At 46.1% G+C, this 14,829-nt stretch overlaps 2 protein-coding genes across 2 annotated transcripts in view; one reads left to right on the top strand and one right to left on the bottom strand.

The window, feature by feature from the left end:
- The window catches only part of CSUI_001341 (sec1 family protein), a 14,818-nt gene extending 9,339 nt beyond the window's left edge, over positions 1-5,479 (top strand). Inside the window, exons 8-12 of the mRNA XM_068061547.1 lie at positions 810-1,014; positions 1,985-2,171; positions 3,197-3,263; positions 3,895-4,019; positions 4,672-5,479. Of these exons, the coding sequence (XP_067926474.1) occupies positions 810-1,014; positions 1,985-2,171; positions 3,197-3,263; positions 3,895-4,019; positions 4,672-4,956 (869 nt within the window). The 3' untranslated portion in view covers positions 4,957-5,479. The remainder of the gene's footprint in view (positions 1-809; positions 1,015-1,984; positions 2,172-3,196; positions 3,264-3,894; positions 4,020-4,671) is intronic.
- Positions 5,480-5,909: 430 nt separating this feature from the next.
- CSUI_001340 (npl4 family protein) lies at positions 5,910-14,668 on the bottom strand. The gene is made up of 9 exons (XM_068061546.1): positions 14,204-14,668; positions 13,138-13,352; positions 11,808-12,026; positions 11,279-11,439; positions 9,799-9,949; positions 9,379-9,459; positions 8,874-8,972; positions 7,625-7,699; positions 5,910-6,973 (listed from the first exon to the last, which is right to left on the bottom strand). The coding sequence occupies exons 1-9, from the start codon at positions 14,409-14,411 to the stop codon at positions 6,788-6,790; spliced, it is 1,395 nt and encodes a 464-aa protein (XP_067926473.1). The 5' UTR covers positions 14,412-14,668; the 3' UTR covers positions 5,910-6,787.
- Between the last annotated feature and the right edge of the window lie 161 nt (positions 14,669-14,829).

Here is a 14,829-nt window from a genome sequence, read left to right as displayed (position 1 = left end):
TTTAATCCATCTATCTATCTATTTTTAATCTATCTTTGATCTATCTATCTTTAATCTATCTATCCGTCTGTCTGTCTAAATAGATAGATAGTTACGCCTGTATATGTGTGTTCATGTGAGTGCATTCACTGGCTTTGACTCTCTTTTGCTGTGAAAGCAGCCTGACGGGCTGTCGTGTTTCATTGAAGATGTCTACATGCGTTAACCCCCCGTATGAATCTTTTCCGTTTTTGTCTGTTTTATCTATTTCTCTCCTGTATTGGTGAAGTTGTCTCCGTTTTCCATTGATGCCTATTGTGCAGATATCATATTGACTCGCAAAGCTCTGTATGAATCTACATAAGAGGGGCTTTCAAACGGTTGTTCTTGGTGGAGCTTAACTTCCTCTTCTACATCTCGTCGAGCTTTTTCCTTATCTTCTCTTCTTGCCTCATCATATCCTCGACCTATACAGCGTCAGGACTCTTCTCTAGTGCTTAAATATCTTCTTTCTTCTCTTCAGATCAGCATGCGTACACAGGTATATACGGTGACTTTCTTTTCTCTGGGGCTTGAAATAGAGATGTATTGCTTAGATTGTCACGTGGTGGAGATCCACGTCTATAGATCTCTATGCCTATCTATTTGCATTTGATATACATGTGTAGATAACTATCTTGCCACCGTGTGCCACATCACTGGGGTGCTATCGAGTTGGCGAAGTAGCGACAGAAGATATAGAAAGGGCGAGAATCTTCTATGGGGTGGAGAGGTGTTTGATGCACGTGTCTTTGTCCTTCTATGATTTTACTTTCCTATCTTCTTTGCAGGCAACGTCTCTAAGCATGTGGCCGTGATCCATGCTTTATCTCAGCTAGTCAACGAGCGGATGCTACTAGAGGTCTCTTCACTTGAGCAGGAGATTGCATGCAAAGAAGCCAAGAACGAACACTTCAATCAGGTCTCTGACTTTCTACAAAACAACCGTGTCAGCAGTATGGATAAACTCCGCCTTGTTCTTCTCTTCTCCCTCAGGTACACATTCCCATGCACATATATATATATATATATGTATATACGTAGATGTACATGCATATACATAGATACATAGACGAACAAACATAGGAATAGAAAAAGGGTGTGTGAATGGTAGACCTATACAGGGGTCTGTCGATTTGATAGTTTCTTGTATGCCTACGTCGTCAGTCTAGTTCGGTGCTGTCTCTCTCTCTCTCTGTTGAACTGCTGCTTTGGAGTTCGGCCTTCTTCTTTAGAGACATGATGGCCTCTCTTTCTATCTCCCCGTCATAGCTGACTGATAGCCACAACTCTATATACAACTGTATATACCCCTCTTCTCGGCTTTTGGCTCATACAAGCAGAAGTGTGTATATCTTTTGTCCCTGTACTTAAGGTAGATCGAGATAGAGAGAGTAACACACACACTGGAGAGAACCCGAGGGCGCTAGATAGCAGGAAGGACATGAAATCTCCGTGAATGACGATCTCTTGGCTGTTTGTGGTTAAATTGCCTAGAAACAGAAGGGGTGGGGGGTTGCACGAATCGCATAGAGATAGATCTTTTCTTCTTCATTTCTTGTATTATGAATGTCCTTGAGCTTCTTCACTTCAGACAGCTGGCGTTTATCCTTCTCGGCTATGACACAGTAGGGATGAGAAACAGACAGACAATCTAAGACTTCTTCTATCTTTGACTTTTCTTGAATGGTCGTGCACTCCGCCTTGCATTATGACTTCTCCACATACACTCACTACCTCTACTTGCGAGGGAGTACGGGCGACCTTCCAACAGACCGTCTACACGCATATATACGTGCATCTATTGTCCTCTTCCCCTCCCCAGTGCACACAGATAGATGTACGTATGTCTCTCTTGTGTGTAGAGGAGAGTGCGATGTGCTTTTTCTGAGAGACGCGTCATGATAGAGCAAAGAGGAATGAAAAGAGCTAGGATGTTTCCGTGCCTGTCTGTGTGTATTCCGAGGTATGAGGGTGACCCACGCATCCAGACATTAAAGGAAGGTCTCCGCGCTGCTGGAATAGAAGATGAGGAGATCAAACTGCTTCAAGCTATCACTCAGTATGCCGGCCGAGAGACGCGTGACACAGATCTCTTCTCGAATAAAAACTTCTTTGCTGTAGCGAAGAATTCCATCCAGCGAGGTTTGAAAGTACGCACGCCACGCCATCTAGACATTCTGTTGCCTCCCTTCTTATACCTCTCTCTGCCCGAGTATCTAAGGTTCTTCGCACGATCATCTCTCGTGCGTAAACTCCTCAAGGAGCCTGTACGACAACTGTCTCCTTGTAAGGGTGGGTGTTTTCTACGTCTGCAGTCACATGTTAAGACCTGCGCCTACCCATTCAGGTAGAGATGTATGGCTTTACGAGTAGGGTGGGTATCCTTCACTCCCTGCAGCAAGCGGTCTGAAGAATTGGGAGTCGGCGTGAGCTTCGGGTGGCTGTAGTCGTACATCATAGGTAGACACGCACCTAAGCCCATGTTTCAGAGGAGCTCATGAGAGAAACACATCTATAGAAATATCGGAACTTGTTTGTATATTTAAAAAAAAGGGGCCAACATGCTGCCGAGGTAGAAGTCTTCTTCAGCTATCCCCAAAGCGGGTATCTGGAACCTCCGTAGGGGCATCTCTTTACCTGCATACCCGATCAGATATTTGAGAAGAAAGAAGGAGATTCGAGAGAGGCAGAGAGGGCGAAAACTCGTCTTCTTGTTTGAGTGTGTGGACACCTGCTGATTCCCTTCGTCCTTGGCGTATCTTTTCTCTCTGCTGCACCTGAGGCGTGTTGGGAGGAATGCATACACTTCAGTAACTTCATGTCTCTCTCAATAGTCGTAGGCAGTAAGCACACGCATTCTCTCCCTAGTCGTTTCTGAGTATAAGAAGGGAATGTATGGGTGATCTGGATATGTTCATAGATCTGTTTGCTTATGTATCGTTTTCATTTCGTCAGGTGGTTGTAAATACACGTACAATGATGACGCGTCTGTAGGTTGTATATCTATTCTTCTCTCGCCACCAGACAACTCCTTATCTGTCTCTCCATCGCATATCCATATGCTTTTATGACCACAGTATGTACGGGTAGCCATGGAATGGAATAGATACTCACAAGACTATTTAGGAGAAGTAAATGAGAGCTCTCTGTAACTGTCTCTGTCCTTTTTCTTCAGGGGACGTCAAATGTCTATACTCAGCATAAGTCCCTTCTTTGGTATACCGTTGAAAGTCTTATCAAAGGTAAAGAACGCGCACCACTCCCACGCACTCTAACGGCATTCACTCACATGTCTTTTTCTATCTGTCCATCTTTCCATCTCTCTCTCTCTATATGTATATATATATATATGCATATTTATGTAAATGTACACCAGTGTCCCATGTGAGTATGCGTACATCCATGACGACAGTCATTGTGAGTGTGTCTATGTTCAGACTTCCTATGTGCTGGCACGTGGAAGTTTATGAACTAGGATAGAGGAGGATCCCGAGAGCCTCTCACTACAGTCGTCCGTGGTAGCAGGAAAGATTCGCGAGCGAAAAGAACTTTAGCCGAGGGCGTATCGAGGAAGCTGTGGCAAAGGGAGGGGAAAGCAAGTTGCCTGCCCTTACCTCTCATGAGTCCTGGTATACATCGAGGCATTACTGTTGAAGTGAGGAAAACTGGATGTGAAGATGACCGGCACGGCTGCTGTCTTCTGAGACAGACGAAAGGCTGACAATGGTGCGGCCTGCTAGCGACTAAATATGTATCTCTCTCAGTCTAGATTGCCGTACAAGCCAAGTGACGGCCGAACACACGGACGGGGTGATGGAGACTATTTGTTTCGCCTTGTCTATCTCTTCGACTGTCTTGGGGTTGTGTTTTCAGGTCGTTTGTCAGTAGAGAAGTACCCCGTCCTATGTGCTCAGAAAATGGACTACATGACTGGATCAGGCGGGGCACACCAACCTGCTACGAGCTCTCAAGCAACCACACGAGAGAAACCGCAAACAGTAAGGGGCTGGTGTATGACGAGACACGAGAAAGTTGAGAGCTTTACGGGTAGACGTGGCTAGGTGGGATGGTGGTACTACTACTCGAAAGGAGTTCCTTGTCTTCTTTGGCGTAGCGGTATGGCATCATAGCTACATTTCCTTCTCGGTCTTTTTGGTCGTCTTTCCTTATAGCTTATCTTGTGTGTCGCATCTTTTATAGAAAGGTGGGGAGTAGAGATTGACCGGTTCATCGCATTTGTCCTTTCATGTAGGTGGTACTGTGGTGTTCAAAATGAGAGAAGGAAGACGCACTACTGTCTACTTTTGACTGAATATAAGCCGAACCGAGCGGTTTTTCGAGTTGTGATGTTCTAGAGAGGGTGGGAGATGAAGGGGGGTGAGGACGGAAGGAGAGATCAGCTCAGCCGGAAAACTCCTTTCTACTTGTGTCTATGTGTGTAGATACGTCGTGTATAGACCCGTCTTAATGGGGTGGGTGCGAGCGTATGGACTGCATGTACATCGAGAAGTCCTTTGATGTTGATAGATATGTATAACTTCTCATTTTCAGCAGAAAGAATGTATGCACTGGGGTGTCAAGACGAGAAGACGTGACGACCGTGCCTTCATCTGTGGAGTAAACCCTGCTGTGTCTTTTTCCCTAATGCAGGTAGTCGTCTTTATGGTGGGCGGGGCGACCTTCGAGGAAGCACGCGATATGACTGAGCTTTCAAAGCAGTCTGGTTGTCGTATCATTCTAGGAGGGAGTTGCTTTCATAATTCTAGATCTTTCTTAGCAGATGTCTCTCAAATCATTAAAGGCCATACCCTTCTCTCGGGTAGTGTTCCATCTCTCCCGGGTGGTGGCATGGTATGGGGGACAAGCGCAAAATCACCGGGTGTAACGGCAGGTGCCGAATGCCAAACAGAGCTCGTAGACGTCAGAACTCGTTAGTGTTGCAAGGCAGACTTTCTTAGTTGGTTCAGGCAGAGAGGTCAGTAATCGCGTTCTTTCGTTTTTCTTTTGCTTGGTGAATAAAGAGACTGGATGCACATTCCTTATGAATGAGTTGAGGGTTATTTCAGACACGGGGGGGGTGTCAGTTGGTGGTGGGTTGTCCTCCCTCCGTCTTTTCGAGTCGATCATTTGATATGTGAAAGATACCAACATACGGATGGCGTCTTTCTCCGAACCATCTGGGCGGGGTGCTTTCCACGTCAAAGAAAAGGTAAGATGTGGTTCAGAGGTGCGCAGTTCCCCGATGGTGCTTTGGCTGAGGCCAGTTGAGAGGAAAGCTTCAACGGTTATCAGTCGAGTCCTCCCAGGTCGGAAGGTCTTTATGCAATTAGGGTTACTTCTGACTTTTTTGAAGTATCTTGTCTGTCTCCCAACGTCCAGCCTGGAAGGAGTGGGTTTTCTCTTTGTTGGTAAAGCCATGGGGTGCCAGTCACCGGGCGTCACAACAACAGGTACAATCCTGCTGAAATATGTATACCGGCGTGGAGAAGGATTCTTTCCTCTCGAGGAACGGAGACCTTCTCTTTGACTGACTGTAAAGAGTATTGGCGGGGGGGTTTGCTGAGAAGGTGCTGATACTTCAGACCGAAAACGAAACCCTTACAGTGAGGTTCTTTTTGATTCGTAAGTCGGTCTCACTTCGTACGTAGACCTAGGCGGAAGAAGAGGTCTCGAGTTCTTGAAAGCCTAGAGTCATATTAGACTGGCTCATCACAAAAAGCGGAGCAAGTGATACCGTCTGATGTTCTTCGTGTGCCCGGAGGGCGCTCGCTTTTTCACTGTACAACTCTCCGCGACCGGTTCCTTCGCTAACTCCCGAAACCCTCCCTAGCTCGAACACACACCTGCGCGGTGGACCGCTACTGGATACCTCAACTGTCAGATTGCGGGTTCTTTTTGTTGACAAACGGGATAGAAAGTCTCTTCTTTCCAGTAGATTACAATGAACCTTTCGGAATGTGATAAAGCAACGCCTTTCCTCGATCGCTAGTGCTCCGCGAGTTATTCTTTTTTCGCCTAGGGTAACGATAAAAGTTGACTCCCTGTTCTACATCAGAGCCCACGTCGACCTTCTCCATTCGTTAGGGAAACAGAACTTGTAACTTGCTGAGTATACTTCTATTACAATATATACATTCGGCAAAAAGGACTACCCCTCACTCCGGCCACACACAGATCAGCAGTAGCGTGCGTGTCGTGGTTGACTCTGAGATTCAATTCTTCTCCAGAGTTTTCGAGAATGAAAGGTGAATGCCTTTGAAGAAAGCCGATCTTTCATATCCGAAACGGACCTTGGAATTGGAGAAATACTCACACGACGACATGCAGATACGAAAAAACATCTGTGCTGCCGACCCCCTGTGATAGCAAACGACCAGGCGAGAAGGCCAGTCCGCCAAAGGCCGGGAAGTTCTCTCCTCAAGCGTTATGACCTGAAAACGTATATGTATCAGTAGCTCGCCTTCAGCTCACCCCCCACACATTGTATATAGAAACTGCACAGCTTCGGTTTTCTTGCGCCTGTTCTAGTGTTGCGTTCTCGCGTTTTTCGTTGCCTCACTAGAACTCCAGACAGGCAGTCGTAATCACTTGTCCTCGTCTAACTATCTTTCTCTATCCCTACATACGTATGTGTCGTCTCAAGAAGTTCGTAGGAGACAGAAGCCCAGGCTGCCTCTCCGGAACTCGTCTCGCAATGTCCCCTGGCTCTATGACAAGCATCTCCCATTCTGATCGCTAGATAGGTACGACGGCTGCTTTTCACACATCAACCTAAAGACTTGAGAGTATCTACTAGACCCTCATCGACAGGCTTCTGATTCACAATACAATCACAGATACTTAGGGCTGTATCAAGATCGAAAAGCTTTGCTACATAGAGAAGCAGATGAAAATCGGAGAAGTTCTTCCAGTTCTCTGCCTTGGGGACCGCTCCTGCCTTAGCAAGATGTTGCTGTAAAACCAAGCAGGAGACGTCATGCTTCAGATATGAGATGACACAACCTAGCCAATCAATCCTCTTGATTCTCACCGACAAGCTAGCGAGAGAAAGAACGAACTGCTCACCGGGGAAAATCGCCGGGCAAGCGAAAGAGCGGGATACTACGGTTGAGATTCTCTAGTATGTAAATACAGATAAGAAGTAACTATCCTTCATTCTGGATGGGATGGACGTCTGTGCCAGCACCTACTACACACACGATGTTCTCCACTATGCAGATAGCAAGGCGCATCACCGGGCCGGGGCCTTCACTACCTGATCTATGGTGATCAACAGATAGATAGTCTATGAAACATATAGAGTCACATCATGTTCCACCCTCGAACGAGCAATAGACGGAATAACACTCAATCGCACCCCCTGTGTTATACAGCCTTAGTAGTTATAGTGAGAGTTTACGACAGAGCGACTGCCAAAGAGCATGGGATGGTGTGTCGTCTGCTTAGTTCCTACCGACAAGCAGCTCACTTCTGATGCGCCTTCGCATGCACCACATAAAGACGACCTAAAAACCTTCTACAAAGGACTGACTTCACATCATATGAGAGTGTCTCTGTCTACTAAGAAGAGGAGAGGATAGTGCTGCTTTCTCTGTAGACTTACTGTGATATCCCGAGGCGATTGATGGATCAGCCGATTCTCACGAGGAAAGGTATTCGAATAGAAAAAGGAGCGAACCTGTGCCCCCGCCGCAGAAGAACAAGAGAGAGGATAAACAAGACAGAAAAGAAAGACTGCCAATCTTTCTCATGTTCAGTAAGAAAAACGAAGAAGAAAGGTGCTATAGAATCACCAAGATATACTAATGGTAGCAGTAGTAGTACTACTACTTGATGCCCCGCAAAGACAACCTGCCTTTCTGTTTCTTCTTATCGTCGGAACATCGAAGAATCTCTCACGCCGCACGTCTCTCTATAGATCAGAAGCACAACGGACCATCGTCTACAGTGGTTCCCTTCTTTCTATCTTAAAGAGCCCAGACACAAGAGGAGATGAAGCGCGTGGTCTTGAGCCACCGCCACACCGTCAAGAGTAAAGAAGGAGAGACATATCGAGAGTCGGTTTCGTGCTATCATTCCTTCTGTGTAGCACGCCGATGCCGGTTAGTAAAGAAAGGTAACCTAGAAAGAAAGACCACCACTCGATAAGCATGTCGATAGTCACAGGAGGAATACACCCTAACTCAACAACAGTTGTACAAAGACAGGAGCCTCTCTTTGTCTCTTCTCTCCTTCCTCCTCCGTCTCTCTACTACGTACCTGCCCACCTCTCTCTTTCATGTCTCTCCCCCTCTTTCGGCCTGGCCTTTTCTCCACCCGCGCATGTTCAGCCCTTCCTTGAGAAGGGACTTTTTTTCATATCTTCTATTACTCTACGTTATTCGGGACTGCAGCCCTTCCTTGAAGAAGGAGTTCGTTTCACATGTTTTATTATTGTGCGTTATACTCGCGTGCTGCCTGATCTTACAGAGACACTCTACGATGTGCTTGGGCCACCACTACTACTACTACTATGGCTTTTCAAGTGACGCGCCATACACCTCTTACTACACATATATCTCTCTATTGTACCTACCTGTCGCATAGAACCCCTCCTCTCCTTTCCTTTCTCTCTAACCTTCTTGTGTGTCGATGAATGTATGTACACAGAAAGATAGATAACTCCTAAAAGAGAGACCGAACTTCTACCTGATACCATTTGTCTGCCTTTGAGAAGCCTCAGCTCTACTTGTATCTTCTCACACAACTCAAGTGGTTCGTATTCTTCTTCCTGCTCTTGAAGAAGAAAATCGATTCCAGAGCTTGCTGCGACTGTCCCTCCAATGTAGGTATGGCTCCGTCTCCCTTCTCACCTTTCGAGGTGCAGATTCATTGACACGCACAATAAACCACCTCGCATCAAACTGTGTTGTCTCCTTTCCTGATTCGAGAATCTGAGGTAGAAGCTCTCCCTAAGGGTAAGACGACGGGAAGACGATCAAAGAAACACGCTTAGTGTACATCATACACCTAGTAATTCTCTTCGTAGAGAACAACGCACCCGACACCTATCCATCCAAAATACACACGTATCCCACCTTCTCACTTACACGACTACGTATATATAGGTACACGGGTGCATCCGAAGGAAATTCATACAGACTCATAGCGCTATGATAAGCTTGTTATGTCCTTAGCTTATATGGATGACGTGGACTTCCTTGTCTCACTCACGATGGGCGTCAAATAGCTACAGAAGTGACTGTTTATCTGGCTGACTGGGTAGTGGTCAGATGGGACCTGTCTCGAGATCATGACGAAGGAGACGAGACGCGCGGGGTGCATGCGTGTGAGGGTGGGGACTTTGGCTTTTCTTACTTTCTCCGGTTGGCGTAATCGAACGTGGGAGGCATCAGGCTGTTTCTCGCATATCACTCCGTCACGAACGAGCGACATTCCCTAGTGGATGAAAGAAAGAAAGAACAAGATGAAAAGGAAATCCGTCATTCAAAAGACACTCTGACACGCCGAGCAATAAGCAGAAGAAGAGAATGACAGGTGAATCAGGAAGCAGACAGCAAACCATTCTATTCTATCATTCTTCGTGTTGACACCCGTGCATGCAAGCAAGGAACAATGCCATCCACATTTACAAGCCCATAACAACTGCGTCTCATCTCATCTCGTCTCCGTCTTTTTACAGCCCTCTCCTTCTCCTTGACTGCCTTTCTTTCTTTGCTTCTTGATATCTTCTTTTCTCTACTTGCTTGTTGTCCTGTCTCTCTTCCGCTCACTCACCATATCGGAGATCATGAAAGCGTTAGGAATCGCCTCCCCGCCTGCCTCATGCCCACCCTCGGCCGCCTTATGCAAGGAGACCGTACAGCACACAAATTTACTGACCGGATACCCGGTGTAATGTGTATCGAACTGTCGAGCTAGCTGCATCCTAGAAAAACACAGAGACAAACATACACACTCGAGTGGGGAATCATGATGACATGCTGTTCTCTGTACGCACATATAGTCTTCAGGATGTATGTACACTTGGGGTGGAAGTATCGAGGACGGGGATTCACATACTACCGGGTGTACTATAGAAGTGTCCCTTAGTATCACTGGAGGATAAGACGAGATAGAGCATTTCTTCTACTATCCTCTAGTGAGATATGGAGGTATACATAGGCACGCCGCCCCCTACAACCGAGGCCGAAGCATAGAGATGTACATATGCTATATATATATATAGAGAGAGAGAGAGTGAGACACCACCCGACATGTGTGCAGTATTGACACGCACGCGGTTCATCCTGTATGTAGATGACCATGAGCGATGCGATGAGACATCCGGGTGGATTCATGTGTATCGATACCTTCAGGCTTTGTACCGTTATTATTTGACGAAGTGTATTCTCTAGCATATAATGATCATAAAGAAATAGGAGGTATGTACCTTCTTACTGGAGCTATATTCAGTGTGTGGGGGGTACTCTAGTGTCTAATATGATCCGTATCGAACTTTACTTTATTCAGTGTTCTTGGTATATGCAGAGATGAAGACGTCGTCTGAAATAGAGAGCAGGCACACTTGTACAGAAAAACTCCTTGACCTCTCCCACATCATGCAACCATGAGGAGAGACCCCGGAGCTCTCAAAGCACGTCTCTCTCTCGCTCTCGATGTATGAATATGTATGTATGTATATGGAGTTGTAGCTGACGGATCGCTTTAAACTGAATGAAGAGCATCCCTGCCAAGCATGATGAGAATGAGGTCCCATTCAGAGACTGTTTATTTTGCGAGAGAAAGAGGTAAGAAAGAAAGATGAAAACTTCCAGCTAAGAACGTACTCGAAGTCGTCAGCCACCATTATATAGGCTATATGGGGTATCACACCCAGTCTCACCATAACAAGAGACACATAACTGCGATCCACATCTACAGCTGCCTGCTTGTATGTATTGAGGGATAGACAAAGGTGCAAAGGAGGAAAGCAGACGTCCAGTAATGCATGGCTATTCGCACACGATAAGAGGGAAGAACCCCGTGGAGCCTGGCTCTATTCTTTCGCTGTCGCCCCGTGTGAAGAATCTAGATAGACAGGAGAGACTTCTCTTGTCTATCGGTATACACGCATGCTGTGCAGGCAGAAAGACGTCGGTGTATTTTGACATAGGTGGGGCATCGTGATGGATGAAGGAAGAAGGCCAATGAAAGGGAGAGATGAGAATGTGAACTACTTTGAAAGGAATCAGTAGAGAAGAGTTGTTCTTCATACTTGGCAAGATCAATCACTTCATCCGCAGTAAGAAGCTCTTCTCTCGGGGCATGCGTAAAGATACACCCGATGGTCTCCAAGCCTAAATGCTGAGCGATCTTCTCAGCTGCGGCCAGTTCAGCCTTATCTTCCTTCAGATCGATCTGGGTGAGAGTGTTATCCTGCACACCCCCATAAATGGCAACCACAGAAGAAAAAGAGGCAGACTCACAACTGAGACAAGCAAAGAGTCGCCATAGTCACTCACACCATGACACACACAAGTCGACGCAGATAGATAGATAGATAAAGATAGATAGATAGATGAATTAAAGTTAGACAGATAGATAGCCCGATCAAAGACAGATACACAGACGGAGGTGCACATAGTCACACGGCTACCCATACATCTCCATGTATATTCTTGCATGTCCAGCAACAACGTATGAGCGACAGCGTCTCTGATATAGTAAGCGAGTGATGACGTGCTGACTAGTCGGTGACTTTCTGAAGGGCGAGAGGCAAGGAAGGCGGGCTCCTTGGGTTTCACCTGGGGGGGTTCGTAGATAGCTTCACATACAGCTCGTATTCCGGCAGGGTAATGGGAGTCTTCGACATAGTATCCAATCATATACCCGAAGCGTTGTTGAAGCATTTGCAAGTCCCTTTGCCAGAACTGCACGAAATTCTTCACTTCTTCCACATTCATCATTTCCAGATGGTCGACGTGTCTGTACACCTGATGCTTGAGTGTAACTGTAGGTGGAATCTGTGGGAAGTTGTGGATCCACGCATCGCATGACCACACAAAAAACGCGTCTCTCTCGCTCATTCTATAGGCCGAGGTGGCACTGATAGGAGTAATATTGTTAAGGTCTCGACAAGAGCACAGGAAGACTCAGGGAGAAAGAAAGCCTCATTATAGAATCTTCCACGACTGACAAAAGCCGGAGCACGGTTAGGAGGAGAACATGAGAGGGTTAGAGGAGAGAAGAAGGGACGGTATGCAGCATATGACGGCCATGAAAAAGAACCTTTAGAAGGAATCAATCACGTCTGTGTTAAGAAGGTGCGACTAGGTGTATAGAACGCACTTTTAAGGGGAAGGATGATAAGAGAGGAGAGACACTGAGACTACGGATACACTTTTTCTCCTTTCTTTCTTTCTTTCTGATTCTCTATCTTGGTTTCTCACTCTCCCTGTCTCTCTCTGTTAATTGATATGTATTCTCTTTATCTTCACAATGACGATCACCACCCCTACCACGACTACCGCAGGGCTATCGTAAGGCTTGTCTCAAGGAGATTGTTATGAAGAGGATAGAAAGGAGAACAAGAAGATTTCTCTCTGATTCTCCTTCCTACCCTCACCACGTCGATCTTCCTTTTTCATGGAACTCCACAATGGGGTAGAGATCAACAACGACGAGATAAGAAGAGAAAGAAATGACGACAGAAAAGCTTAGAGAAAGAGAGAGGGGTGAGAGATAGATCATATGCCTATGTATCTCTTCACCACGGAGAAAAGATGACCTCCTAGTCAATCAACTCCTAGGGAAAGCAGTCGGGGTATCTTCACCCATCTCCTCATACTTCGGAAAAAGAGGAGTCTCTGTGAGCGGCCCTGAAAGCAGGTAGTATCCCCTCTTGCGGTCTTCTACCTACGGAATGAAGATATGATATATATGTATATCTATAACTATATGCGTTGATCCCTAAGACTCATCTTTCAATCCTTCTTCTTCACTCTTAGGAAGACCCACAGAAAGGCAACCTCCAATGAACCACGATGATGGTCTTCACCACGCGCCCGCCTTTACAGAAGAAAAAGAAAGGGACGTGAGTGTTTCTCTTTCTTCTTTTTCTTTGTCTCCACTTACTCGATTCATCTTTCCAGATTCAAGTTTGCGAGGCTTGTACTGCATGCACCCTGGGAGATCATTGACGGCGAATTTTCTTTCACTCAGAAAAGCATCGAAAGACTTGAAGTTCACACCCCCCGCTGCGCTGCCGCTATCATTGGGAGACGACGACGAGCCGTTACTACTCCCTTTAGAGCTTGAAGAAGATGAAGAACTGGATGAAGACGTGCTGCCTATGACAGACACGAGTGAATGGCAATGAAAAAAAAGGAAAGAAGCTCCCAAGGCATCGAGACGGGGGGGGACAGAGAAGATGACGGAGAGATACAGATGTCTTGCGACAAAATGGACTAGAGATAGATATATTGAAGAGAGAGAAATAGATACATCAATGATAGATAGATAGATAGAGTCAGGATAGAGAAGTTAATAGATTCAAGGTAGATAGATAGATCGATCAGCACGGAAACTGAATCTATGACTGACAACAGGCTGATTATCCATCTGCATGAGGATACACGGGAGACTATTGGCATGATGAAGAGGCTGTAACAGACATGAAGAAACACATAGAGGGATACACATACCATCATCTCTAAAGGCCACATGTATCTCTCTCTATAGCTATGTGGGATCCAAGCATTGAGATATCTGTATGGAGCTAGAGACAGAGGCGTTGTCTACTTCACTAAGGAGGGAAGCATGTCCGAGCTAACTACGTATGTGTAGACCGATACATATGTACAGCGTGCTGTTCGTCGCCACCCATTCATGAAGTTAAATTGCCCACTCTTTCAGGAGGATAGATACACGTAGGTATATAGACTGACGATCGACTGAAGAAGATAGATAGAACGCAGTAGTGAGGTCTTCCCAGTCGTGTTGACAAACCAGTGTGGAGGGTTGGTCTTACGCATCGAGGGTCCCTGTCCCATCTGTCTATGTCTTCCCTTCAAACTTGGCGATCTACCTATCTCCCGACTAGCTGAGTGTGAGGGTGACAGGAAATAGAGAGGAAGAAATAGAAGAGCACCCCAACTAATCCAGCCACTAGAAAGAGATCCAATGATTTAGCAAAGCTTACCTCCTTCTTGATTGGTTTTCTTCTCAGGGGGAAGATCAGCAGTCGTCATATGGGCCGGGGGTGCAGGCCTTGCAGCGGCGATCTTGGGTGTGACATTTTCTTCCGTTTTCACGAAGATAACTGTCCCGTTAGAAAGTCTCCCTGCGTCACCTGTAGATGGAAGGGGCTTTAAAAAACCAAACAGAAAAGAAAGACACGATGCATGCATGCCAAGAAGCCACCAGCTTCAGCAAGTGAGTACCATAGCGAGCTAGATGAGAGATAGAGAAATAGATAGATAGCTATTCATACGTGTGGAGAAACTTCCCCACGAAAGCATACAGGGGGAAATGTACGAGCCTTGAAGGGTGGACCTCTAGTCAGTGTGTGATCTTTTTCCCTGTAGACCCCGGGATATCTCTATCTATTATCTACCTATCTATCTCTCTATCTTTAATCTATCTACCTATTATCTATCTATCTATCTCTCTATCTTTAATCTATCTATCTATTATCTACCTATCTATCTCTCTACATAGGAGCTCAAGAACAGAAGCAATGAATGTAATATGCACACCTCGTGAGACACGCCGATTTACAGCATACGAGTGTGGTCGACTTCCGTTTCATGAAGCGGAGGGGAGGGG

The sequence above is a fragment of the Cystoisospora suis genome, assembly GCF_002600585.1.
Source record: "Cystoisospora suis strain Wien I chromosome Unknown contig_536, whole genome shotgun sequence".
Lineage (NCBI taxonomy): Eukaryota > Apicomplexa > Conoidasida > Eucoccidiorida > Sarcocystidae > Cystoisospora > Cystoisospora suis.
This window is presented reverse-complemented; position numbering and strand designations above follow the sequence as displayed.

Bases quoted from the DNA above. Each gene is read 5' to 3' on its own strand.
- CSUI_001340 (XM_068061546.1), bottom strand. From the start codon at position 14,411: ATGCATGCATCGTGTCTTTCTTTTCTGTTTGGTTTTTTAAAGCCCCTT. The intron at 9,460-9,798 runs GTGAGTGAGCGG...TTCATCCACTAG, and splicing joins CTTTCATGATCTCCGATATG to GGAATGTCGCTCGTTCGTGA. The intron at 7,700-8,873 runs GTGAGAAGGGAG...GCGGGGGCACAG, and splicing joins ATGAATCTGCACCTCGAAAG to GTTCGCTCCTTTTTCTATTC.